This window comes from Thunnus maccoyii, chromosome 4 (assembly GCF_910596095.1).
Source record: "Thunnus maccoyii chromosome 4, fThuMac1.1, whole genome shotgun sequence".
Classification (NCBI taxonomy): domain Eukaryota; kingdom Metazoa; phylum Chordata; class Actinopteri; order Scombriformes; family Scombridae; genus Thunnus; species Thunnus maccoyii.
The window spans coordinates 31,841,907-31,867,396 of record NC_056536.1 but is presented as its reverse complement, the minus strand read 5'-3'; the positions used below and the strand labels follow the sequence as shown (position 1 = coordinate 31,867,396).

Sequence of the window (25,490 nt, the reverse complement as noted above, 5' to 3'; positions counted from 1 at the left end):
GCTACTTTATACTTCTACTCCACTACATTTATTTGACAGCTTTAGTTACTTTTCAGATGAAGATTTGACACAATGGATAATATAACAAGCTTTTAAAATACAACACATTGTTAAAGATGAAACCAGTGGTTTCCAACCTTTTTGTCTTTTGACGTCTTACAAAAAGCAGTGTGTAGTCGGGGTCACATTTCACATGTCTATGAGTTGTTAACAGCTCCACCAAATAGTGATTTTTCCCTCTAAACTTCTCACATGCTTTCATTTACATAAATGTTCAAATGATCCAATATTTCAGCAAAAATCAAAGATTAGAGAAAAAGTCCAAAACCTGAAAACAGATTTGTGTATCAGAACTTTGTTTTTTCTTCTTTCCTCTCCCATTAATCATCTCACCACCCCTCAGATTTATCTGCTGACCCTTTGGAGGGGCCCGACCCCTAGGTTCTAACACTGATGCTTCACTATTAATAATCTAATGATGTCATATATAATAATATATCAGTCAGAGGGACCAAACCACTTCTTTTACTACAATACTTTAACTACATCAAGCTCATAATACTTATGTACTTTTACTGCAATACTTTAACTACATCAAGCTCATAATACTTATGTACTTTTACTTAGGTAGGATTTTTCATTCAGGACTTTTAATTGTACTGGAGTGTTTTACATTGCTGCACTGGTGCTTCTGCTGCAGTAAAGGATCTTTGCTGTATGTTGTGTTGCCTCCCTCTGCTGGATCAGCTGTTAGCTGTTAGCTTCTCTTGCTGCCATTTTCAGCAGCTCTGTTGTGTTTTGTTTGGTTGCTGTTAGCAGCAAGATGGCGGCTCCCATCCCGGCGCTCAGACCCGCTGCTCTGCATATTTAACAGCAGCTTGCAGCCTGCACAGCACCCTCTCACACTGGTGCATGCAGCAACCGTGCAGCATAGGCAGCTGCAGCTGGATATGCGTTTCTGTTTCAGCTGGTGTCTGATTGTTAGCCTGAGCAGCTACCGGACTGTCCGCTGCCGACACTGGGCTAGCTGACACCACACTGACCCTCTCTGACTGGATCACGGGAGAATGTTTATTATTCACCCAGTGTAATAAAACCCACTGTATCTGTGGCAGACAGCTGATTACTGCCCGTTAGCAAACGCTAGTTAGCTATACAGCCGGTGTGTGTGTATCAAATTAGCCGGCTAGTTAGCTTCAGGAGCTAATTAGCGGGCTAATGCTAATCCTGACTTTTTGACGCATCTCTCGGTTAAATTTGGACTTTTTGGAGTCAGCGGTCATGGCAGCCGAGCCTGCAGTGTTGCAGCCCCGCTGGAAGCGCATCGTGGGCTGGACTGGGCCGGTGCCGCGGCCCCGGCACGGACACCGGGCCGTGGCGATCAAGGAGCTGATGGTTGTGTTCGGCGGGGGGAATGAGGGAATCGTGGATGAGCTGCACGTCTACAATACAGGTAGTTTATTCTCATAATATCTATAGTTTTAACCGGTATAATTGTGTTATATTACAGAGAGTTACACCAACTTTGTGTTTCGATTTTGCTGTGTTTATGTGATTGAAACTGATGCTGCTGGTTGTGAATCCAGTGTGTTTAGTTGAATGGTTTAGCCTGCTAGGCTAGGTTAGCCGTAGCCCTGCATGCTAGCAGGATTAGCCGCTAGCTAGCGAAGCGGCTCTCAGACGAAATGGCGCCTTTTTACTGAAAACACTGGTGACGTCACGCGGGCACGCCCCTCTGCAGCAGCAGGATGAAGACAACATGGAGACGGTCAAAAAACACTTAAAGATCCCCTCCAGACATGTTTAAAGATTTATATAAACTACTTTGAATAATAGTTCGTCTTTGACATAATTTTTCTTCCAAAAGAGTCCAATTGTTAAAATCCTTAAAATTACATCTATTCCTTCTACCTCCACAAAAATTCAGAATGAACATGCAAATATATTTCATCTGGGATTTAACTGCTTGACACGAGATGTCTCCACTTTCATTTCATTTTAGTTTATTTTTCTTCTTCTTTTCTTCCTTTACAAGTCTGTGACTGTGATTGACTAATTGATTAATCGACCAGTTGTTGCAGCTCTTCATCATATATCAACCAGATGTGACTGATCTACATTATAACAATTTAATTGTATAATTGAAGCTTTCAGTTACATTTATAAAGTTTTTTTTTATCTGCACAGCGTCTCTGTCCTCTTGTTATATAATAATAATCCCAACCGGTTCACGCAGTGAGCTTTACAGAGTTTACATTTTGAAAAAGATATCATTGACATTAGATCAGAAGGCTGTATCAGCAGATACTCAGCTGAGGTATCAGCATCTCAATCCAGAGAGAAAAAGTGGGGTCAGTCAGTGCGTCCCTAAATAAAGTAGTTAAAATTAGCTTCCCTGCCACTACCTTTAACATTAAATGCTACTCACGTGTTAATTTATCTGTTGTGATATAGTGTATGATAATGCATAACCACCAGTACTACTTTTTGTACTTTAAGAACATTTTGCTTATTTTAACATAAGTAAAATTTTAAATACAGGATTTTTACTTGAAGTCGAGTTTTATATTGAGGTCAGGGCTGCAAGTAACGACTCTTTTCATTATAGATTAATCCAGCAATTATCTTCTCGATAAGTCTATTAGTTGTTTAGTCCATAAAATGAAATGCGGGTAACTGTTTCCTGAAGCCCAAGGTGACGTCCTCAAATGTCTTGTTTTGTTCACAACCCAAAAAATATTCAATTAAATGTCATAAAGGACTAAAGAAACCAGAAAATCTTCACAGTGAAGAAGCTGCAATCAGAGAATTTGGACATTTTCTCCTTATAAAATGACTCCAAAAGATGAATTGATTATTAAAAAATAGTTGAAGATTAATTAAATAGTTGGCAATGAATTGATTAATCAACTAATAGTTGCAGATTTAACTGAGTAGTACGGCTGGCTAAAGTCACAGACGTCATTACTTTACTTCTTATTGAGATATTTTTCATTATTTTTGTGTTTTGAGTGTTATAATTTAATAAAAACATTGGAATGTCCATCATGATGCTGGACTGGACTCTCCGGGTCACTGGAGGATTTAGGAATGATCAAATAAGACTGGTCGAGGGTGGGTCTTCCTCTGTGTCAGGTGTTCAGATGTATCTGTAAACCGTCTCTCCCCCCCGCCCCCCCACAGCTACCAACCAGTGGTTCATCCCGGCGGTGCGAGGTGACATCCCTCCCGGCTGTGCCGCCTACGGCTTCGTGTGTGACGGGACGAGGCTGCTTGTGTTCGGAGGGATGGTGGAGTATGGCAAATACAGCAACGACCTGTACGAGCTGCAGGTCAGTGATGTCACAGCGGGGGGGGCGGGGCATGAAGGACGTTGATGGTCACTCATGGGGTACATCTCAAGTCTCTTATCAATCCTCACTTGAACCAGAAGTTGTTCTGGTCCACCATCCGCCAAGAGCGAGGATACATTAGGAGGTCTTTTACCGTCTGACACGCCCCCTTATTGGATATCAGTTATTGATTGGATGCTGCAGCTGATCTGATACATCACAACATCACTGAGTGGAGACAGATTACAGAGTAAAAGTTTAAAAAAATCTGTTAATTGTTGGTCTGATTAACAGAAGAACCATAAACAACTTTCTTCATTTATTATGATGATATATGATACTTCTATCAGATATCGGTCCAATACTGACTCAAACAGCTGGATCAATTCAGTACATTTATATCTGTGTATTTATTTGTTACATTTTGTTTTATAAAGTTATGAAATCAATGTTTAAGTCAAGCCTGATGATTCCAGTCTGTTCCACACAGTGAGACATACAGCTCGTTAATTAAACACTGGTATCAGATCAGCTGATACCCAAAAGCCCAAATATCAGAATCAGGACTGAAAAAGCCTGTTCAGTGCATCTCTATTTATTAGAAAGTTTTTTCCTTTTCATCATCTGTTATTTCCCTCATGAACTTTAATTATAGATCAAGTTAAAGGAAGTGAGAGTCCGTCTGTCAGCAGGAAACACTTTTAAACACATTTATATTTAAACACATCATGTGAGGCTGAAAATTCCTGAGTGTTTGGTTTAGTTAAATCATTTCAATTTCCCCTGAAACATTTAGCTTAATAAATAATTTCCCGTGTTCAAAAGACACTTTAATCACATTCTGGGTTATTAAACAATGAATACACAATCAGAATATCAATAAATATAGATGCAAATAATTAATAGAAAATATAAACACATTCTGCCAGTAGAGATGGTTCATGTGCCTCTGAGCAGGACTCAGTATAAATACAGAATGCAGGTTTTTTATTCATGTGCAGGTGTTTGTTAAACAGGAAACAGGCTGCAGAGACAAAACAGCTGCTGGCAGTGATAACTGTGAACCTTTATTAGTGTCAGATCAGCGCACATGTGTGCAAACACGATCTCTATCTGAAGTCTCTACAGCTGTTAAAGCCGACTGACAGCTGATCCAGCTGTGATCAGCTGCAGCCTTCACATGACGCTTCAGAGGAGAGGACGTCTCGTTTCTCTAAAAACATGTTTCCTCGTTTCCTCGTTCCCTCGCATGGTTTCCTTGCATCTCTCCATGAATCCTTAGTAGGAGACACTAAGACGCAAGTGAAGGAAACATGGATGCAATTAAGAGACTTGAGATGTGCCCACGGTCTCATACAGAGATGCACTGATAAACAACGACTCTTATATTGTGTCATATATTAGATATTAGATATGTAACGTGTAGATATTTCATGTTTTGTGTTTTTCCTTCAGGCGAGTCGCTGGGAGTGGAAGCGTCTGAAGGCCAAACCTCCAAAGAACAGCCCGCTCCCCTGCCCTCGCCTCGGACACAGCTTCTCTCTGATTGGCAGTCGCTGCTACCTCTTCGGCGGACTGGCCAATGACAGCGAAGACCCCAAGAACAACATCCCCAGGTAGGAAACATGGAGACCAGGAATTCTCCAGTGTCTGAACTTTGACCTCATTTGAACCCCACAAACTTTATGAACTGAAACCTGTCGGTCGTTTTTTAGAGCAGAACCTCTCCACCAAACAAAACATCTGACCTTTGACCCCCTCCCCCTTCAGGTATCTGAACGATCTGTACTGTCTGGAGCTGAGGCCGGGCTCCAGCGTGGTCGGCTGGGAGCTCCCCGTGACGTCGGGTCCGCCGCCGCCGCCCAGAGAAAGTCACACGGCCGTGGTGACGAGCGGCCGCGGAGCCAACAGACTGATCATCTACGGAGGGATGAGCGGCTGCAGACTGGGAGACCTGTGGGTGCTCGACATCGGTGAGACTTCAGCAGCCGTCGGAGAGAAACCGAACTGAACTGTGACGCTTCGCACAGTTGCATCCATTTCATCGTCATAGTTATGCTATAGTAGTAATAATGGGATAGTAATATAAGAAGTAATGGTAGTAATAATGAAGGTAATCAGATATAGTAGTAATAGTAGTTTCATTCACAAAAATGTTCCCAAAGAGCAGCTTCAGATGTCTGATGACGCTCACGAGTTTGTAAACACGACAGTCTTTCCGTCTCTACAATCAATACCATATGACACACTTGCTGACTTGTAATTGGTTCCTGTTCTGATGATGTCACAGACTCTCTGACGTGGAGCAAACCGGCCCTCAGTGGAACAGCCCCTCTCCCCCGCAGCCTGCACTCTGCCACCACCATCAACAACAAGTAAAACTACACACAAATACTACACACACACACACACACACACTCTGCCTCACCTGTCTGTCTCACCTGTGTATCTCTCCACCTGTCTGTCAGGATGTACGTGTTCGGAGGTTGGGTTCCTCTGGTGATGGATGATGTCAAAGTGGCGACACACGAGAAGGAGTGGAAGTGTACAAACACGTTGGCCTGCCTCAACTTGGGTACAAACACACGAACACACACACACACACACACGCACACACGCTTGTATTTCTGTCCGACCGCCGAATGAGATTTCACAGAGATTTATGAAAGTCAATCAGATTTCATGGAGCAGAGTCTCGTGGTGTCAGTTTGTTTATTGTAGCAGCTGATAACAGAACAGCACATTTAGTTTGTAGATTACAACCTTTATTTTATATTATTAACGTATAACTGATTCTACAGGAAGAACCCAAACAGTGAGATCTTTTTACAAACATTACAGTGTGTACATACAGAGATTTGTCGCAGATTTTTGGGGGTTCTGGAGGACTCTCTTTCTCTGGAAAAAGGACAATAATTTGTGTTTCAATGAACAGTATAAAATAGGACCAGGATCTATAAATAAAGTAGCAAATTCACTGTTCATTGAATTTACTAAAACAGTGGATTTAGTGTTAAGTTCATCTTTAAGTTAGTGTGTCACTGAGCCAGCAGACACCCTCTAAGAGTTCTCCAGCAGCAGCAGCAGGTTCTCCAAAAAAACTGCAAACAAGTGTTAACAATATCCACACCGCTCCCATGTTGCTTGGTGGTGTTAGTACACAGTGTGATGTTTCTCAGTGCTCATGAATAAGAAAGAAAGAATGGTGCAGGAATGAAAGGAGGAAAACTAAAAGGAGAACTCATCCTGACTAGTATGACTCCCTGTCTAACCAGCTGTCTGTCTCTCTCTGATCAGACACCATGTGCTGGGAGACGGTTCTGATGGACAGCCTGGAGGAAAACGTCCCCAGAGCTCGAGCAGGTCACTGCAGTGTGGCCATCAACTCCAGACTCTACATCTGGAGCGGGAGAGACGGATACAGGAAGGCCTGGAACAACCAGGTGTGCTGCAAGGACCTCTGGTACCTGGAGTCAGGTGGGTACTACTGTCTGATAACTGTAACACCTGGAGACAGGTGGGTACTACTGTCTGATAACTGTAACACCTGGAGACAGGTGGGTACTACTGTCTGATAACTGTTAACACCTGGAGACAGGTGGGTACTACTGTCTAACTGTAACACCTGGAGTCAGGTGGGTACTACTGTCTGATAACTGTAACACCTGGAGACAGGTGGGTACTACTGTCTGATAACTAACACCTGAAGACAGGTGGGTACTACTGTCTGATAACTAACACCTGAAGACAGGTGGGTACTACTGTCTGATAACTAACACCTGAAGACAGGTGGGTACTACTGTCTGATAACTGTAACACCTGGAGACAGGTGGGTACTACTGTCTGATAACTGTAACACCTGGAGACAGGTGGGTACTACTGTCTAACTGTAACACCTGAAGACAGGTGGGTACTACTGTCTGATAACTGTAACACCTGGAGACAGGTGGGTACTACTGTCTGATAACTGTAACACCTGGAGACAGGTGGGTACTACTGTCTAACTGTAACACCTGGAGTCAGGTGGGTACTACTGTCTGATAACTGTTAACACCTGGAGTCAGGTGGGTACTACTGTCTGATAACTGTAACACCTGGAGACAGGTGGGTACTACTGTCTGATAACTGTTAACACCTGGAGTCAGGTGGGTACTACTGTCTAACTGTAACACCTGGAGTCAGGTAGAGACAGGTCAGAACTTCTCAAAGACCAGAGATGTGACATCCACATCCAACAGAAACAGCTGTCGTCTTTTTGAGCTACTTAAAGTTACCTGTCCTACCTGTCTCCTGTTTGTCTGACCGAGCCTTACCTGTCTGTCCTCAGAGCGTCCCAGTACTCCATCTCGGGTCCAGCTGGTCCGGGCCAACACCTTGTCACTGGAGGTGAGCTGGGGGCCGTCGCCGACCGCCGACACCTACGTGCTGCAGCTACAAAAGTACGACATTCCCGCCACACCTGCTGCTGCCACCTCACCTGCCTCCAGCCCCGCCTCCAACCCCGTCCCCACCGCCACACCTGGAGCCAGCTCCCCCAAGAGCTCCACCCCCGTCGCAGCAGCTCCAGCCAACCAGAGCATCCCGCTATCCGGCATCACGTTAGTCCCCTCCCCCACAGCCACCTTACCTGGAAACCCGTTGGCTGCCGCTGCTAAAAGTCCAGGTAGGTTAACACACCTGTACAGGTAGAGCTACAGGTGATGAAGCAGGTACATATGAATATTCCTCACCTGTGTCGTGTATTTTTTTGCAGCTGTCCTGAAAGTGGCAGCTCCAAGTGCCGCAGGTGGAGCCTCCATCGTCACAGTCCGACAGGCCGCACCCAAATCCCCGGTTGCCGTGACGACACTTCCTGCAGGTGTTCGCATGGTGGTACCAGCTCAGACCAGTCAGGGGACGGTACGTTGATCTTCACGTTGGTTTAAATGCTTTTTCTTGGATCATGTGACTAACAGCTCTATGTGGAGCTTTCAACCACATCTCCTTGTCTTCATCAGCAGCTGGAGTTTGGAGACGGTGTCGTTATCACCTAAATATATTTTTCTGATAACAGGTGATATATAAACACCTGTTGATCATGTGACCCAAATTCCACACATACAGTAGGTCACATAATAACGTCACCATCTCCATGGCAACCGCACACCTGCTGATGAAAGCTCTGGAAGAACCCAGTGAGCGCTGAGGAGTTTTGAGCTCAGTGACTTGACTTTCCTCCTTCCTGTCTGCTCTCAGCCAATAGGAAGCAGTCCTCAGATGAGCGGGATGGCGGCGCTGGCGGCAGCGGCCGCAGCCACTCAGAAGATTCCTCCGTCCACAGCGACGGTGCTGAACGTTCCAGCAGGAGCCACGATGGTGAAGACGATGGCGGTCAGTCCAGGATCCAGCAGCCTGCCGGTCAAAGTGGCCGCTCCAGTCACGATGGTATGAATCGCTCTGATGTCACCGTTAGATCAGCTGCTTCTACATCAGCCGCCATGTTTCACTGCAGACGCCGCTCTGAAATAAGTTTGTATGAAACAGCATTTAAGTTTCAATCAGTTTCCTTTATTTGATGTAATTGTTCTCTTTGCATCATAAAGTTAAACAAACAGCTTCCTGTCTGTGGGTCAATAATCATGTTTACAATAAGTTTTGGTTCAGGTGATCTATCGCTATTGATCCTCTCAACATACAAAAACAAGCAACTATTTTCAGTTGGAAGTAGCGAAAGCCGACTCGAAAAGTCGCTAGATGACGTCAGATGCTAATCTGCATATGTGTGACGTCATAACGTAATTACATATACGTGATTTTAAAAAATCTAAGTAAAGAAAATGAAGTTAAAACTAACTAACTAGCTGCGTCATTAGCTTTTTAAAGCCTTTTTTTCATGCAGCTATATCCTCAATATGCATCTAAATGTATGTTTCATATTAAACTATTTTATTCAGGCTGTTGTAACTGAAGTATCATGAACCATAAAACAAAATAAAACTTTAACAGTCACTTAGAATAAAAACAAAGGAGGAGTTCCCCGGTTAAACAATGGGGATCTGTGATTGGTTGTTAGGTACGAACATTCACAGTTTATTTAGTTCATTTATCCCTTCAAGGAGATTAGTTAAAGGGACAGTTCACCCCAAAATCAAAACTACATAGTTTTCCTCTGTAGTTATCTGCAGTGTTCTTTATCCATCTAGATGGTTTTGGTGTGAGTTGTGAAGTTTTGGAGATGTCAGCCGTAGAAATGTCTGCCCTCTCTCAAATACGATAGAACTGGACGGCGCTCGTCTTGTGGTGCTCAAAGCGCCAAAAAATTTATTTGAAAAGCTCGACAGCAAAGACTCTTTCCAGAAATCATGACCTGGTTACTCAAGATAATCCACAGACCTTGTTGTGAGCAGTTTCACGTTGGAACTATTTTCTTTCCACTGAACTACACCCATCAGCCGTCTCACCACGCAGAAGGAAGCGTGCATCTACTGGTGGTTTGCGGGTGTAGATCGGTCGTAGTTCAGTCGTTAATTGTTTCGTTAATTTTTCAAACAAAAATGCCAAATATTCTCTTGAGCTTGTTACAATAGTTGATAGGATTTGCTGTTTTTCTGCGACTTATTTAAAAGCAGCAAACGATTAATACAGAAACTTATCGACAGGTGAATCGATGACGCAGGTTTAATCTGTCCTCTGTTTCCTGTCAGGTGAGTAACCAGGCCACTCGAATACTGAAAACTGCCGCCGCTCAGGCGGGCGGGGCCTCTGTCGTCTCCACCCCCGGGACGCCCAGCAGACCAATCATCACGGTCCACAAGTCGGGCACGGTGACGGTCTCCCAGCAGGCTCAGGTGGTCACCACGGTGGTGGGCGGAGTCACGAAGACCATCACGCTCGTCAACAGCCCGCTGAGCGTGGGAGGAGGCGGAGCTCTGGTGAGCGATGTCACCTACTGCTCATCTTTCAGCTCTAGCTGACAGACAGCCGCCTAATGACATCACTCCTCCCTGTTTTTCAGCTCGGTAACCTCGGCAACCTGGGGAAGGTGATGTCAGTGGTCCAGACCAAACCAGTTCAGAGTGGAGCGCTTACTGGTCAAGCTGGGAGCAACCCGCTCACTCAGATCCTGCAGGTACTGACTTCTACTGAGCTCTACTGACCTCTGCTGGCTTCTGCTGGCTTCTGCTGAGCTCTACTGACTTCTGCTGACCTCTACTGACTTCTGCTGACCTCTACTGACTTCTCCTGAGCTCTACTGACTTCTACTGACCTCTACTGACTTCTCCTGAGCTCTACTGACTTCTCCTGAGCTCTACTGACTTTTACTGACCTCTACTGACTTCTCCTGAGCTCTGCTGACTTCTACTGACTTCTCCTGAGCTCTACTGACTTCTCCTGAGCTCTACTGACTTCTACTGACCTCTACTGACTTCTCCTGAGCTCTGCTGACTTCTACTGACTTCTCCTGAGCTCTACTGACTTCTCCTGAGCTCTACTGACTTCTACTGACCTCTACTGACTTCTCCTGAGCTCTACTGACTTCTGCTGACCTCTACTGACTTCTGCTGACCTCTACTGACTTCTCCTGAGCTCTACTGACTTCTACTGACCTCTACTGACTTCTCCTGAGCTCTGCTGACTTCTCCTGAGCTCTACTGACTTCTACTGACCTCTACTGACTTCTCCTGAGCTCTGCTGACTTCTACTGACCTCTACTGACTTCTGCTGACCTCTACTGACTTCTCCTGAGCTCTACTGACTTCTACTGACCTCTACTGACTTCTACTGACCTCTACTGACTTCTGCTGACCTCTACTGACTTCTCCTGAGCTCTGCTGACTTCTCCTGAGCTCTACTGACTTCTACTGACCTCTACTGACTTCTCCTGAGCTCTGCTGACTTCTACTGACCTCTGCTGACTTCTCCTGAGCTCTGCTGACTTCTACTGACCTCTACTGACTTCTCCTGAGCTCTGCTGACTTCTACTGAGCTCCGCTGACTTCTCCTGAGCTCTGCTGACTTCTACTGAGCTCCGCTGACTTCTCCTGAGCTCTGCTGACTTCTACTGAGCTCTGCTGACTTCTACTGACCTCTACTGACTTCTCCTGAGCTCTGCTGACTTCTACTGAGCTCTGCTGGCTTCTCCTGAGCTCTGCTGACTTCTACTGAGCTCTAATGACTTCTACTGAGCTCTAATGACTTCTACTGAGCTCTAATGACTTCTACTGAGCTCTAATGACTTCTACTGAGCTCTACTGACTTCTACTGAGCTCTAATGACTTCTACTGAGCTCTAATGACTTCTGCTGACTTCTGCTAGTGTCTACTGAGCTCTACTGAGGAGTGATTGATGTTAACTCTGTAAATCACAGATCTCTCTCTCGCTCTCTCGCTCTCTCGCTCTCTCTCTCTCTCGCTCTCTCTCTCTCTCTCTCTCTCTCGCTCTCTCGCTCTCTCGCTCTCTCTCGCTCTCTCTCTCTCTCTCTCTCTCTCTCTCTCTCTGTATCAGACGAAGGGCGCTCTCCCACCAGGAACCATCTTGAAGTTGGTGACATCAGCAGACGGTAAACAGACCACTATCCTCAGCACCGCGCAGGCCGGCTCCACGGCAACCAAACAAACCATCCTGGGCGTCGCCCCGGCAACCTCCAAACCCGGAAACACCATCATCAAGACCATCCCACTGTCTGCACTGCAGGGCGGGGCAGGTACAGGACACACAAACACACCTGAACACCTGATCTTTACTATTATTGATTATTGATTATTGACTGAGTGAAGCTCCTCCCCCCTCAGGTGGTAACAGTCCAATCACAATCCTCACCACCAAGGTGGTGACACCAGGAGCTGCCGGAAAAATCCTCACTACTGTCCCCAAAATCACTGCAGCCGGCCAGCAGGGGGTCACACAGGTAACACACACATACACACACACACACACACTGAAAACAGACACTGAAAACACACACACACACTGAACATACACTGTGTGTGTGTGCGTGTGTGTATCCAGGTGGTGTTGAAAGGAGCTCCGGGGACGCCGGGGACAATCCTTAGGACCGTCCCGATGAGCGGAGTCAGACTGGTGTCACCAGGAGCAACCAGCTCCAAACCCACCGTTACCACGCTGGTCGTCAAGGCAACCACAGGTAAACACCTGACACCTGAGGCCTGTCCTACGAAGCAAGTTCAACATACCCGGGATATCTTTTCGCTATCTGACTTCACTGAACCTGACGTTGTCCGTCCAGATAACCAGTAACACGAAGCTGGTTATCAACTAGTTCAGTCAGTTTTCCAGCTACGAGCACGTTCATGTGAAAGAAGCGGGTTGTTAATTACGAGTGACATCATCAGAACCATGAATGAAGTATTTCATGATATGAGATGAAACGGTGATACCAAGAACCTGCAGAAAACTTCTACATACAAAGAGAATTTTTTGCTATTTAGCTGGATGATGAAGAAATCATCTGAATATGTCACATAAAAAAAGAAACTTAAAGTAACGTCAGACTGTTTCTGCTACTGAAGCAAATAGTGTTAAAGTAGTTAATGACTGATGAGTCTATCTGACTGAAATGTTGCTTTTATAATCATGGGAACCAATTAACAGTTTGGATTATTTTTCTGATAAAAGACAATATTTCATTTTTATTCCCAGTTATCATCACGCAGTTGTCTCGTGTTAATCTGAGCAGCAGTGATGGAATCAGAGTGTAAAATCATCCACACTGTCAGCTTCACTCCGGGGATTAAAATCGACTTTGCACAATTAAAATGCAGCTAAAATCATCGTTATGTGATTAGTGTCATAAATGATCTCTGTTTGTTAGAAGCTCTATTTTAAATGTAGTGGAAATAGAAAGTCTGGAACAATAAAATGTTTCTACAGACCTATAAAAATATATATTGTTGTTTTACTGGTCACGTTATTGTAAACTCAGGACTTTTGTCCATGTAGGGATCCTGTAGGAATGATGACTCTTTCTTTCCCAGTGATCTGATTGGTCAATGGTCGGAGTGTTGACAGGTTGTGATCCGATCCTCTGATCCCGCTCCAGAGCAGGTTAGCTGTTCAGCATCAGTTACCATGGTGATGAACCCCGGTAAGAAGTGAACCAGCGTCGTAGGACTGAAAACCCGGAGTTAAACCTGAAGTTACCTCGCTAACCTTAAATCCTGCTTCGTAGTACAGGTCTCTGCTGTGCGTCCCGCCCTCAGAGAGTCTCGGACTCAGACAGCCGCGTCTGTTTTGTCTCTGCAGGTGTGTCCAGTCTGGGGACGGTAACAGGAAGTGTCTCCTCCCCGGTGGCGGGAGGAGCTGGCGCCACCGCTTCCCTGGCAACGCCCATCACCACCCTGGCAACCATCGCCACACTGGCCAGCCAGGTCACCACGGCAACCGCTGCCACAACAGGACCCAAACAGGTCAAAATACAAGCTGTTTGTTTTATTTCTGTACCGTAGTAGTACTGCAGGTTTGTCTCTGTACTGTAATACTGTAGTAATACTGTAGTAATACTACAGTTGTGTCTCTGTACTGTAGTATAGTATTGTAGTAATACTGTAGTAATACTACAGTTGTGTCTCTGTACTGTACTGTAGTATAGTATTGTAGTAATACTGTAGTATAGTATTGTAGTAATACTGTAGTAATACTACAGTTGTGTCTCTGTACTGTACTGTAGTATAGTATTGTAGTAATACTGTAGTATAGTATTGTAGTAATACTGTAGTAATACTGTAGTAATACTACAGTTGTGTCTCTGTACTGTACTGTAGTATAGTATTGTAGTAATACTGTAGTATAGTATTGTAGTAATACTGTAGTAATACTACAGTTGTGTCTCTGTACTGTACTGTAGTATAGTATTGTAGTAATACTGTAGTATAGTATTGTAGTAATACTGTAGTAATACTGTAGTAATACTACAGTTGTGTCTCTGTACTGTACTGTAGTATAGTATTGTAGTAATACTGTAGTATAGTATTGTAGTAATACTGTAGTAATACTACAGTTGTGTCTCTGTACTGTACTGTAGTATAGTATTGTAGTAATACTGTAGTAATACTACAGTTGTGTCTCTGTACTGTACTGTAGTATAGTATTGTAGTAATACTGTAGTATAGTATTGTAGTAATACTGTAGTAATACTACAGTTGTGTCTCTGTACTGTACTGTAGTATAGTATCGTAGTAATACTGTAGTATAGTATTGCAGTAATAGTGTAATATAGTATCGTAGTAATACTGTAATGTAGTAATACTGTAGTGTAGTATTGTAGTAATACTGTAGTGTAGTATTGTAGTAATACTGTAGTGTAGTATCGTAGTAATACTGTAGTGTAGTATTGTAGTAATACTGTAATGTAGTAATACTGTAGTGTAGTATTGTAGTAATACTGTAGTGTAGTATTGTAGTAATACTGTAGTGTAGTATTGTAGTAATACTGTAGTGTAGTATTGTAGTAATGCCTCTTGGTCTCTACAGGTGACTCTGATAACGACTCCGAGCGGCGCCGAGGCTCAGCCGTTGGTCCAGGATCTACCAGTCTCCTTCATGGCCTCTCCTACCTCAGAAGAACCTGGAAGTACTACAAGTACTACTACAACTACTGCAGCGGGACAGACAGGAGACCCTGCAACAGGTGCAGTAACCAGCACGACCACTATACTACTACTACCGTTACCACTAATACTACCATCAGTACTCAGAACCTTCAGTGAGGAAACGTGTGTGTAAACATGTGATGTCACTGTGATGATGCTGCAGTGACGCTGGTCTGCTCCAACCCGCCCTGCGAGACACACGACACGGGAACCACCAACACCGCCACCGTCGCCACAGCAACCATGGGGGGTAACAACAGAGTGTGTTCCAACCCGCCCTGCGAGACGCACGACACCGGCACCACCAACACCGCCACCGTCGCCACAGCAACCATGGGGGGTAACAACAGAGTATGTTCCAACCCGCCCTGCGAGACGCACGACACCGGTACCACCAACACCGCCACGGTGGCGTCTGCCAGCATGAGCCAAACGCTGCAGGTGAGTTTAGCGGTTTAAACTGACAGTGACACTCCGACGTCCCCGGTTCAAATCCAGCAGACCGACATCAGCCTGGTGATGTAACCAAATAATAAAACCTTGATTTTACATTGACAGGAAATTAATTTGCAACTGTTTTGATGAATTTTAGTCATTCGTTAAGCAAAAACACCAGAAAGTTTCTGGTTTCAGTCTCTAAAACGTGATGATTTAATTTTTTTCAGTGTCATACATGACGGCAGACTGAATATCTTTGAGTTTTGGACTGTTGGTCAGACAAAACACGACATTTGAAAACGTCACCCTTAACTCTGGGACAATCAATCAATGAATCGATACTGAATTAATCTTTAGTTGCAGCCCTTTCTCTCCCTTTTTTTATGCTGATTATTTTTTAAATTGTTTTTTAGGATTTGTTTGTGTCTCCAAGTTCCCTTTTTTAAGTCCTGGAAATTAATTCAAATTGTTCTGAAAAATCATTGAAAAAGTCTTTTAGTCATTTAAAAAGATTAAAAACATCCAGGAAAATCATTTGAAAAGTTCTGGAAAATAATTGAAAAGATGCTGAAAGACCTGGAAAATGATTTTGTTGTGGGAAATAATTGTTAAAGTCCTGGAGAAAAAAATCATTTTCAGTAAGATGATGTTGTTTTAATGAATACGAAGGGTTAATTTCATGACTTTGAGCTGCAGGTGAAACAACAAAGACTAAACTTATAAAATGAACCTAAACGGCAAACTGATGGTTTCTGTATCTGCAGATTTATTTACATGAATGAATTTATTGAACATATCAATGACTAAAACCCCCTCTTCCTCCTCTTCCTCCTCCTCCTCCTCCTCAGGTGTGTTCAAACCAGCCTTCAGCTCAGCAGTCCGGTCCTCTTCCTCCACCTGAAGTCCCTCTGAACGGAGGAACCACCTGCTCAAATCCACCGTGTGAGACCCACGAGACCGGAACCACCAACACCGCCACCACAGCCGGAGCCGGAGGACTCAGACAGGTGAGTCACCAGGTGAGCACTGATCGGTGAAAGACGTGTAGATTTTCTGTAGATAATCACTCACTGTCGGTTTCAGGTGTGTTCGAATCCACCGTGCGAGACTCACGAGACCGGAACCACCAACACCGCGACCACAGCCGGAGCCGGAGGACTCAGTCAGGTGAGAGAACACCTGCACACACATCTGAAGTAAAAGATATTAAAAAAGCACCATAGCATTGTCACTGGCCTCCATGTTGCTTTCTGCTGTTTACTGATCCTGTTGTGTGTGTGTGCAGCTGTTCAGCTCTACACTAGCCGACAAGTGGAGAGTGTTGACTGTCTACTGTCTGTCTGTGGATGTTCAACATACTGAACCCCAAGACTTTCTTTCAATCAGTACAAAAGATGAACAACTGTGTTGGAAAATATCTGGTTCTGTGGTAAAAAGTCGAAGGAAAGAGACTGTTGAAATAAAGATGTCGGGGTAGAAGTTACCTACGACTCCCAAGATGCAAGAAACAGCCAATCACAGAGCTTAAAATTCTGTCACATGTGGCTCTAACGGCGATTAGAAGCAAAAGATTACGATGTCGAGAAAACTGATTTTACAGTCTGCAGCGTGATTCAGTTCACTTTTAATTTCTGGGCCACTTTTGACTGAATTCATTAACAATGGCGACAAGTTTTGTTTACAACTTTAACAACTGTCAAACACAGACAAAGCCTGATTTGTCAAGAAATGAAGTGTAAATAACGTAAACTGGTGTCAGAATATAAACCTGTTGGATCGTTACATCATCCAGGAGAGTCCTGAGTTTCTATGTTCAGTAATATTCAGGAAATTGTTTTAAAGAAAAATTTGAAATGAGAATAAATAATGAGATAAATCACTAACGGAACCAGCGACGCCTCACACTTCACAACTCTATTGGGAGGAAATGGGAGCTTTTATTGTGAAGGCACAGGAAGTGTTGTTGTGGTGCACAAAGTGTGTCGAGAACATCATCAGTAAAGTAGCTAAATCCACCAGCCTGTTATAGGTATTACAATATATAAATATGTATGAATAATAGATATGAATATACTTCATATATAAAATATCTATACAGGTGTGTTCAAATCCACCATGTGAGACCCACGAGACCGGAACCACCAACACCGCGACCACAGCAGGAACCGGAGGACTCAGACAGGTGAGAGAACACCTGCGGACAGGTGAACACTGACGATCAGTGGTCGGTTAAAGGTGAAAGATTCTGTAGATAATCACTGACTGTTGGTTTCAGGTGTGTTCAAACCCACCGTGTGAGACCCACGAGACCGGAACCACCAACACCGCAACTACAGCTACAGGTAACCAGCTGACACACCTGGACCCTACCTGCTGCTCAGACCAGGTCCTGGAAAAGAAACAAAGTCCTGGAAAATGCTTTATTTAAAGAAAATAGTCATGGAAAATGATTTAAAAAAAAACAACCTAGAAAATGTTTTCTTTGGAAATGATTTCAAGTCCTGGAAATTATAATTTCTTTTAATATTGATGGAAAAAAAATTCTCACACCAGAAGATAGAAATGATAAAAAAAAAAAAAAAAGTTTTTTAAAAAGTCCTGGAAAATTATTTTTAATGATCAGACGGCAGGTACGTTCGGACAGGAAGTGACCTCACTTCCTCTCCTCTCTGTCTCCAGCTCAGCAGGGCGGAGACAACACGCAGGACTCCACAGACCCCTCCTCCTCCTCTGACCCCGCCCCCTCCACCACAGCCAGTCAGAGCAGAGCTGTTACCACGGTTACACAGGCCACACCCACACCTGGACCCTCTATACCTGTAAGTGACACACATACATATATACACACACACACTCCTCATCATAATCATAATCATCATCATCATCATCATGTGTCTGCAGGAGATCTCCTCATTGGTCGGAGAGGACAGGGCGGAGTCCTCTGAGGCGGAGGCTGTCGCCGTGGTGATGGCAGCGGCAGAAGAGGGGGAGGAGCCTATGCAGACAGATAGCCAATCAGAGGATGTTATGTCATCAGCAGCGTCAGTGTTACAGGTTCACATGGAGGGCAGCGAAGCAGTACAGGTACACACACACACACACACACATACATATATACACACACACATACACATATACACACACACACACACATACACATATACACACACACACACACATACACATATACACACACACACACACATACATACATATATACACACACACACACACATACACATATACACACACACACATACATACATATACACACATACACACACACACACATACATATATATATACACACACACACACATACATATATATATACACACACACACACACACACATACATATATACACACACACACATACATATATACACACACACACACACACATACATATATAAATACACACACACACACACACATTCCCCTCAGCATGACATTAAAGGAAGGTTCAAAGCTCAAATGATAATATGCTTCATACTGAGCATCAGAGGATCCTTCCTAATGCACTGTCCTCCATCACTTTTTTTGTCCTCCATCACTTTTTTTGTACTCCGTCCCTTTCAAAGTGACGCTTACAAAAAGTCCTGGAAAATTATTTATTCATAAATTATTTTTTAAAAGTTGTTTTAATAAGGTCAAATTAAGAGGAAATGTCTGCTTAGTATAAAATTCCCTCTTTGTGTTTCTCTGTTGAGCTGCAGTGGAAGGACAGTAACTAAAAGTGGGACATTTGTAGTAAAAAGGCTGAAACGTCAGTAGATTTCCATGTGATTTCACTAATTTGACCGACTGAAGCCTCATATTCAGACTGCGAACACGCCTCTCCATCTGTCCGTCTCTCAGATGGCGTCCACAGACAGCGGTCTTCCTCAGGAGCTGATGTCATCAGAAGGGGACGGCGGTGAGGTGGACTCTGGAACGACGACTCTGTTGGTGACGACGGGACTGACCCCGGATCAGCTGGCCGTTAGCGCGGCGACAGAGGAGGCCGCTCAGCAGCCGACGATACAGGCGGTGCTGCAGGCAGCCGGACAGATGGGTGAGACACATGAGACGCTGTAGACGACGTCAGTGACATCCAAGAGACGCTGTGTCCAAACCTTTGACTGGTGCTGCATGTTTTCTTCACATTCATGTTGGTGTGTGTTTGCAGGAGAGGGGGCGGTGAACCAGTCCATCCCCATCGTTCTGACCCAGCAGGAACTGGCAGCTCTGGTCCAACAGCAGCAGCAGCTGCAGGACGTCCACAACCAACCAGAGCACAGCGCCGTGCCCACAGGTACGACAACACAACCTGAACTGAGGTTTAAAATGTTTAAGAGATTAAAGTAAAGACTGATCACCCTCGTCCTCCTCCTCCTCCAGACTGAAAACTTACCGCTAACCTTTTCCTCTGCTCCGCTCGCATCCACCATCACTTTCCTGCCGCTCTTTCCCCACTCGCTACGCAAACATACTTAGCGCTGCCCTATTCCTAAACGGAGTTACGCTACTGATATTTAGCGTTGTTTTTGGCCTGGCGGGGGTTTGTTGATATGATTACAGGAGAAGAGCTGATTCAGTAAACAGTAAACGTTCAGTTCGTTTTCACAGGTAAGTCTGTCCCTCCCGCCGCAGGAAATAATGGATTAATCCTGGAAAGCTGTTGATGTAGCACTTTTCTCCTTATGAAAATAACACGGAGATTATTTGACCAATGAGAATTTAGTCAGACGAGAGCATATCGACCAGGAGACTACAGCTCTATTATTTATGATGGTTTATCATTTGGTTTATAAAATGTGATGAAATTGTGAGTCCAAGGTGACGTCTAAAGTCCACAACCCAAAGATATTCAGTTTACTGTCAAAGAAAGAAAACTAGAAAATATTCAGTGTTTATTTTATGCTACTTATGCTACTAGGACTTCCACTTCTACTTCACTAAATTATGATGAGCTTATGAATTTTACCACATCGTTAAAGATGAAACCAGTAGTTTACAACCTTTTTGGCTTTTGACATCTTACAAAAAGAAATTTAATTGTTGCAGCGTCGCGGCGGCTCAGTGGTGACATCACCGCAGCTCGTTAATCTCTCTTCTGTCCAATAAACACAACGTATGTTTTTGTTTATCTGCTCAGACTAATAACTAAAAAAATCTCAATAGTTCTGTTTAGTAAATATAATAATAAACTTTATGCTTTTTTATATTTTACGTATTTTGTCTGTTCTTTGTTGTAAACATGTTTTGTTTGCCGTTGTCAGTTTCTGTGAAAATGAACTTTCTGACTTTATCATAAAGGTTCAAAAACATGTTCAATAAAATCATTTTAACGTCCTGTGTTTCCCAGAGGGCCTCGCTCCAGCGGACAGCCTCAACGACCCGGCGGCCGAGAGCAACGGACACGAGCTGACATCGTCGGCCGTGACGAGTGCCGTGGCCCGATTGGCCAGCACGTTCGGCCCCGCCCCTCCTCTGACGGCTAGCCCGGCTAAGATTCAGACCCCCGCCGCCGCCACGCTCGGCGACGTGTCCAACGGCATCGGAGCCACCGCGGGGGTGAGACACGCGACGCGCAGATCGACAGCAGGAACCGTGACGGGAAACAACACGCTAACACAACTCTCTCTGTGTGTTTGTGTGTAGAAACAGGTGGTCCCGGTGACGAGGTCATCAGCGAAGGACAGTCAATGGTACGACGTCGGGATCGTCAAGGTTACCAACATGGTGGTCTCTCACTACTACGTCCCCTACGATGACATCACGATCGATGTAAGAAATGAAAACATGAGTCACACGAGTCCGTACTGAACAGCAGAATTACATTTCTCAATATTTACTAGTTAACGGTTTAAAAGACGCGTTACAAAGTGAGTTTAATGGAGCAAAATAAGACCAAAGAGGAGAAAAGTCTGTTATTTTTCTGTTTCTCTCAGCTCCAGTCCAGCACAGAGTGACTGAAGCAGCCAGTTATTAGTTATTTACCGTTAATATCAACTGTAAAAGTTTGACCAAAGATCTCCCTCTGATGTTTTATAACTCATTTAATCATCGATCTTTTGGTTGAGCTGCACATTTCCAGGTCTTTATTTATATTCTGGAACATCTTTGCATGATTTCCAATTTAAAAACTCCTTATTTATCTTCTACTGGTCCTTTATGCAGCCGCTCAGTTCAGCCTCTGTCTGAAACAGGCAGTTTTAGCTCCTGTCTCTTTAAGCCCCGCCCTCCTGATGAGCCCACTCTGTTCTGATTGGTCAGCTCCAGGAAGCTTCTCCTCAGCAGCTTGAGAGGCCACGTCAACAAAACCATGAAACAAACTATAGTGGCAGGATTTTGCTACTTTTTTTCTCAAATATATCCGTACATGTTCGGGACGAAATCCGCTCCAAAATATGAGAGTGGACAAACAACACATGGAAAAACCTTAGCAACAACCTTAGCAACCAAGGCCATGTAACAGTTAATGAGCGTGTGCGACAAGCCGACGTCAGCTCGTCTGCAACGTAGAAAAAAAACGTTGCAAACGAAGCGTTCGGAGCAGGTTGAAGCCCTGACTTTTGACTTGCAGGCAGCATTTCTACATCACGTTCACCTCAAGTTTTGTAACTTTGACCACGTTTAACATCCGACATCAGAACAGGAAATAAATAAACACACAGAGTTCCTCTTACAGGATGCTGCAGATCCAAAAGTGTCAATCAATGTTCGAAGTTCAGCAGCTGAAAACGCTTCAGTCACATGTGCAAAACAGCCGACATCAGCTGTGACTCAGCAGCACTTTATATATAATTATATAAATTAGATGAACTGCAGCTCGTTTACGTACGTCTGTAGTCTCAGTAAATAACCTGTTAGGTAAAAAAAATTGCAATAACCAAAAACTTTTGTAGAACTTTTCAGCAGAAACACAGTTTACATTCAGACCGGGTTACTGATGACTCGTCTCCCTGCAGGACGACTCGGGTGTGATGCCGGACTACAGTCAGATGAGGAAGGTGGAGCTGCAGCCGGGGACGGCCTATAAGTTCCGGGTCGCTGGGATCAATATCTGCGGGCGCGGAGCGTTCTCGGAGGTCTCGGCGTTTAAAACGTGTCTGCCCGGTTTCCCCGGAGCACCCTGCGCCATCAAGATCAGCAAGGTGAGACGCACTTCCTGTTGATTTTATACATTTAATTTAGATTTAGAGCAAATTTTAACAGAACCTTATTCTGCCGTGTTTGTTCTTGTGGATGTTAAATAAACCGATCCGATCGTGTTCTGGTCCTGCAGAACCTGGACGGAGCTCAGCTCACCTGGGAGCCTCCTGCCGTCACGTCGGGGAAGATCACCGAGTATTCGGTGTACCTGGCCATCCAGTCCAGCCAGGCCACCTCCTCCGGGTCCGGCTCCGGTCCGGCCCAGCTGGCCTTCATGAGGGTCTACTGCGGTCCCAGCCCGTCCTGCCTGGTCCAGGCCTCCAGCCTCGCCAACGCCCACATCGACTACACCACCAAGCCCGCCATCATCTTCCGCATCGCCGCTCGCAACCAGAAGGGCTACGGACCGGCCACGCAGGTCCGGTGGCTCCAAGGTGAGAATTAAACCAAACTACACCAGAGATACACGATCTCGTCCCGTCTTACAGCCACACAGAGCTCGTTATGTTAATAATAACTGTTATTAACGAGCTCAAAACAAACATTACTTGTATGTATTCATTGAGTCCAATCAGCCAACTGTCTTACATGAGTTGCACGGCTGTAAACAGTTTATTGTAAAAGACCTGCAGCCTTTATGAACCGTAGAGTCGACAGCTGCTGCTCACTGTGAAGAACATCTGGCTCAACTTAAAGCAGATGTTGTTTACTGATCCACTACATGACAGAACTTTAAATAAAACTGAGGAAAAGCTGATGGTTTCTCTCCGTCATGAAGGAGCTATCAGGACGTTAAAAGAACGACGACCTGCGGAAACAAATCACAGACGTCGTCGGTTCATCAGTTCACCGACGATGATGTCAGAAAACAGCTGTCCAATCACAGCAGAGGATGTTAATGATGTGCAGTTATATTACAAACAAGTTTACATTGAAGAAATGTTTTCTTTATTGTGCTCTAAACATGTGTACATGTGTAGTAATATCAATGTGTCTCTAATAACCAGCTTGATGTAGATGATGATGAGTGTGTTCAGTGTTTTGTTTCATCACACAGCTGAAGATGTCTGTATGTTTTCTGCTTTCCTTTAGAAACCAGTAAAGATGCCAAACCAGCAGTGAAGAGACCAGGAGTGTCTCCTGATTAGTAAGAACTGATTTCTATTTATTCACATGTACAAGAAATATACATTTACATTGATATATAGTCAAACATGTACTTCATACAGACTATAGAGTGAAATATAAACACGTAAAAAAGTAAAATTGAAGTTAAAGATTTTATGAAATTGATGTTCATGTTTGTTTTTCTTGCTGTAATCATTCCTCCTGTTCACACTGACCATTAGAAGATCCCTTCATAAGTGATGGAGGATAAAATCCACAGTCCTCCTTCTGTGCAAAAAATGTATTTAAAAGTTTATCCGAAGCTAATATGAAGCTTCAGCGTCCAAATGAGTCAAATCAAGTAGATATCTTTCAACGTTACAGTCTTTTTAGTGCCAAAGTCCCTCTTTTTGTTACTATACTTCCACCTGCAGCTCAACAGGGAAACACGGTCCGAGGAAACACAAAGAGGGAATTTGATGCTAAAAAGACTGTAAATGTGTCAGATATCCACTTGATATGACTAACTCAGACTGCTGAAGCTGAATAGAAGCTTCACAGAGACTTTTAAATGCATTTTTTTACAAGTTAAAAGAAGCACGGAGGTTAAACCAACTGCTCCTGTTTATAGACATAGAGGACAAAGATGAGAAAGAAGCTTAACTTATTTTAGGAATATCAGTCGTCTACAAGATTTACATTATCTGGAATTTGATTCCCAGATATTAAATATGTTAGAACATTGTCTCTCTTCCATCACCCAGTCGGCTGCAGAAGGTTTTGTTGGTACAGGAAGTGGAATAAGACTTTCAATTATTTATGTAAATCTGTTTTAAACATGTAAACACATTGTTTTGTTTCTATAAGTTTACATTTGTTCTTTGCTGCTCTTTCCCACCGCAGCTGCTGGTTAATTGATCAAATTAATTGATAACCATCAGGCTGCTGCCGGTGTTTGTGTTCTCCCTGTTCAGGTCGGGTCCCTTTTTTAAAAAATATTTATTTATGCACGTTGGGTCCAGGTTGGTTTTCAACAGTAGAGGTCAGATATCCAGACTTTCAGTCCAGAAACCTACATTTCCCATAATACACCTGGACAGTCTTTCATTAGAGCCACGTCTGTAAACACACCTCCAGTTGGTAACACTCTTTCTGTGATGTTTCTGAGGAGTGTGTGTGTAGTCCGATGACATCACTATGACATCATCAGGCCGCAGATGACGTCATACTTCTGTTCTTCACGTGTAAAATCGGTGTACTGTCCCTTTAAATCTCATTAATACTTCCTGTTTTTTTTCTCTCCTCAGTAAACCTGTCGGACAGAAGAAGTTCAGAACCGACCAATAGGAGGAGGAGCTCATGGCCTGCCGGGGATCGTGATTGGTTACAGTTGTCCTAAGCTCGGGGGCGGGACTCTGACAGCTTCCTGTCCCGCAGGAAACAAAAATAAAAGACTTGTAGGATATTTGTACATTATCGACCAATCAGAACTTTCTCCTCTGTTGTTGTTGCCGTTTTTTTTTTTTTTGTTTGTTTTTTTCTGTTTTCTGGTCGTCATGGAGACAGTGAAGGTCAACAGCATTTCACTTTCAGCTAAAATTAATAAAGTTTATTTGAGTTTGTTAAATGTAGGTAGGCGACTGGTGAGGTCAAAGGTCACGGTGCTATAGGGGCGGAGTTTAAATTATTTTCTTTCTGTAGTGTCAAAATATTTAGGTTTTCCCTTTTTTTTATAAACAACTGTAAGAAAACATTTCTTCTTCTGTGATTTCTTCTGTTATTGAAGCGTTCGTCTGAGCAGGAAGTGAGTGAATTTTCATCTGTTTGAAAATCAAATCTGTTTGTGAATATTCTCTCCAACAATAAAGATTTTTAGAGCATTTTTTA

At 43.9% G+C, this 25,490-nt stretch overlaps 1 protein-coding gene across 5 annotated transcripts; it reads left to right on the top strand.

Moving 5' to 3' along the window:
* Positions 1–731: 731 nt before the first annotated feature.
* Positions 732–25,490, top strand: LOC121895833 (host cell factor 1-like). Of its 5 annotated transcripts, XM_042409315.1 has the most exons (33): positions 733–1,453; positions 3,184–3,332; positions 4,788–4,948; positions 5,103–5,305; positions 5,623–5,707; positions 5,801–5,907; positions 6,630–6,809; positions 7,660–7,995; positions 8,086–8,231; positions 8,568–8,756; positions 10,016–10,243; positions 10,327–10,440; positions 11,817–12,015; positions 12,104–12,219; positions 12,321–12,456; positions 13,575–13,738; positions 14,802–14,958; positions 15,084–15,097; positions 15,188–15,361; positions 16,207–16,365; positions 16,442–16,525; positions 17,457–17,540; positions 17,634–17,700; positions 18,038–18,177; positions 18,260–18,442; positions 19,218–19,413; positions 19,528–19,653; positions 20,707–20,915; positions 21,003–21,128; positions 22,313–22,498; positions 22,630–22,930; positions 23,589–23,643; positions 24,911–25,490. In XM_042409315.1, exons 1-33 carry the CDS (start codon positions 1,282–1,284, stop codon positions 24,948–24,950), a joined length of 4,986 nt encoding a protein of 1,661 aa, XP_042265249.1. In that variant the 5' UTR covers positions 733–1,281; the 3' UTR covers positions 24,951–25,490. The 5 variants fall into 5 exon arrangements, with proteins under 5 accessions (XP_042265248.1, XP_042265250.1, XP_042265249.1 ...); XM_042409313.1 differs by having other exon boundaries at positions 15,084–15,361; positions 21,009–21,128; XM_042409312.1 differs by having other exon boundaries at positions 15,084–15,361.

Bases quoted from the DNA above. Each gene is read 5' to 3' on its own strand.
- LOC121895833 (XM_042409312.1), top strand. From the start codon at position 1,282: ATGGCAGCCGAGCCTGCAGTGTTGCAGCCCCGCTGGAAGCGCATCGTG. The intron at 6,810-7,659 runs GTGGGTACTACT...GTCTGTCCTCAG, and splicing joins CCTCTGGTACCTGGAGTCAG to AGCGTCCCAGTACTCCATCT. The intron at 17,541-17,633 runs GTGAGAGAACAC...TGTTGGTTTCAG, and splicing joins GAACCGGAGGACTCAGACAG to GTGTGTTCAAACCCACCGTG.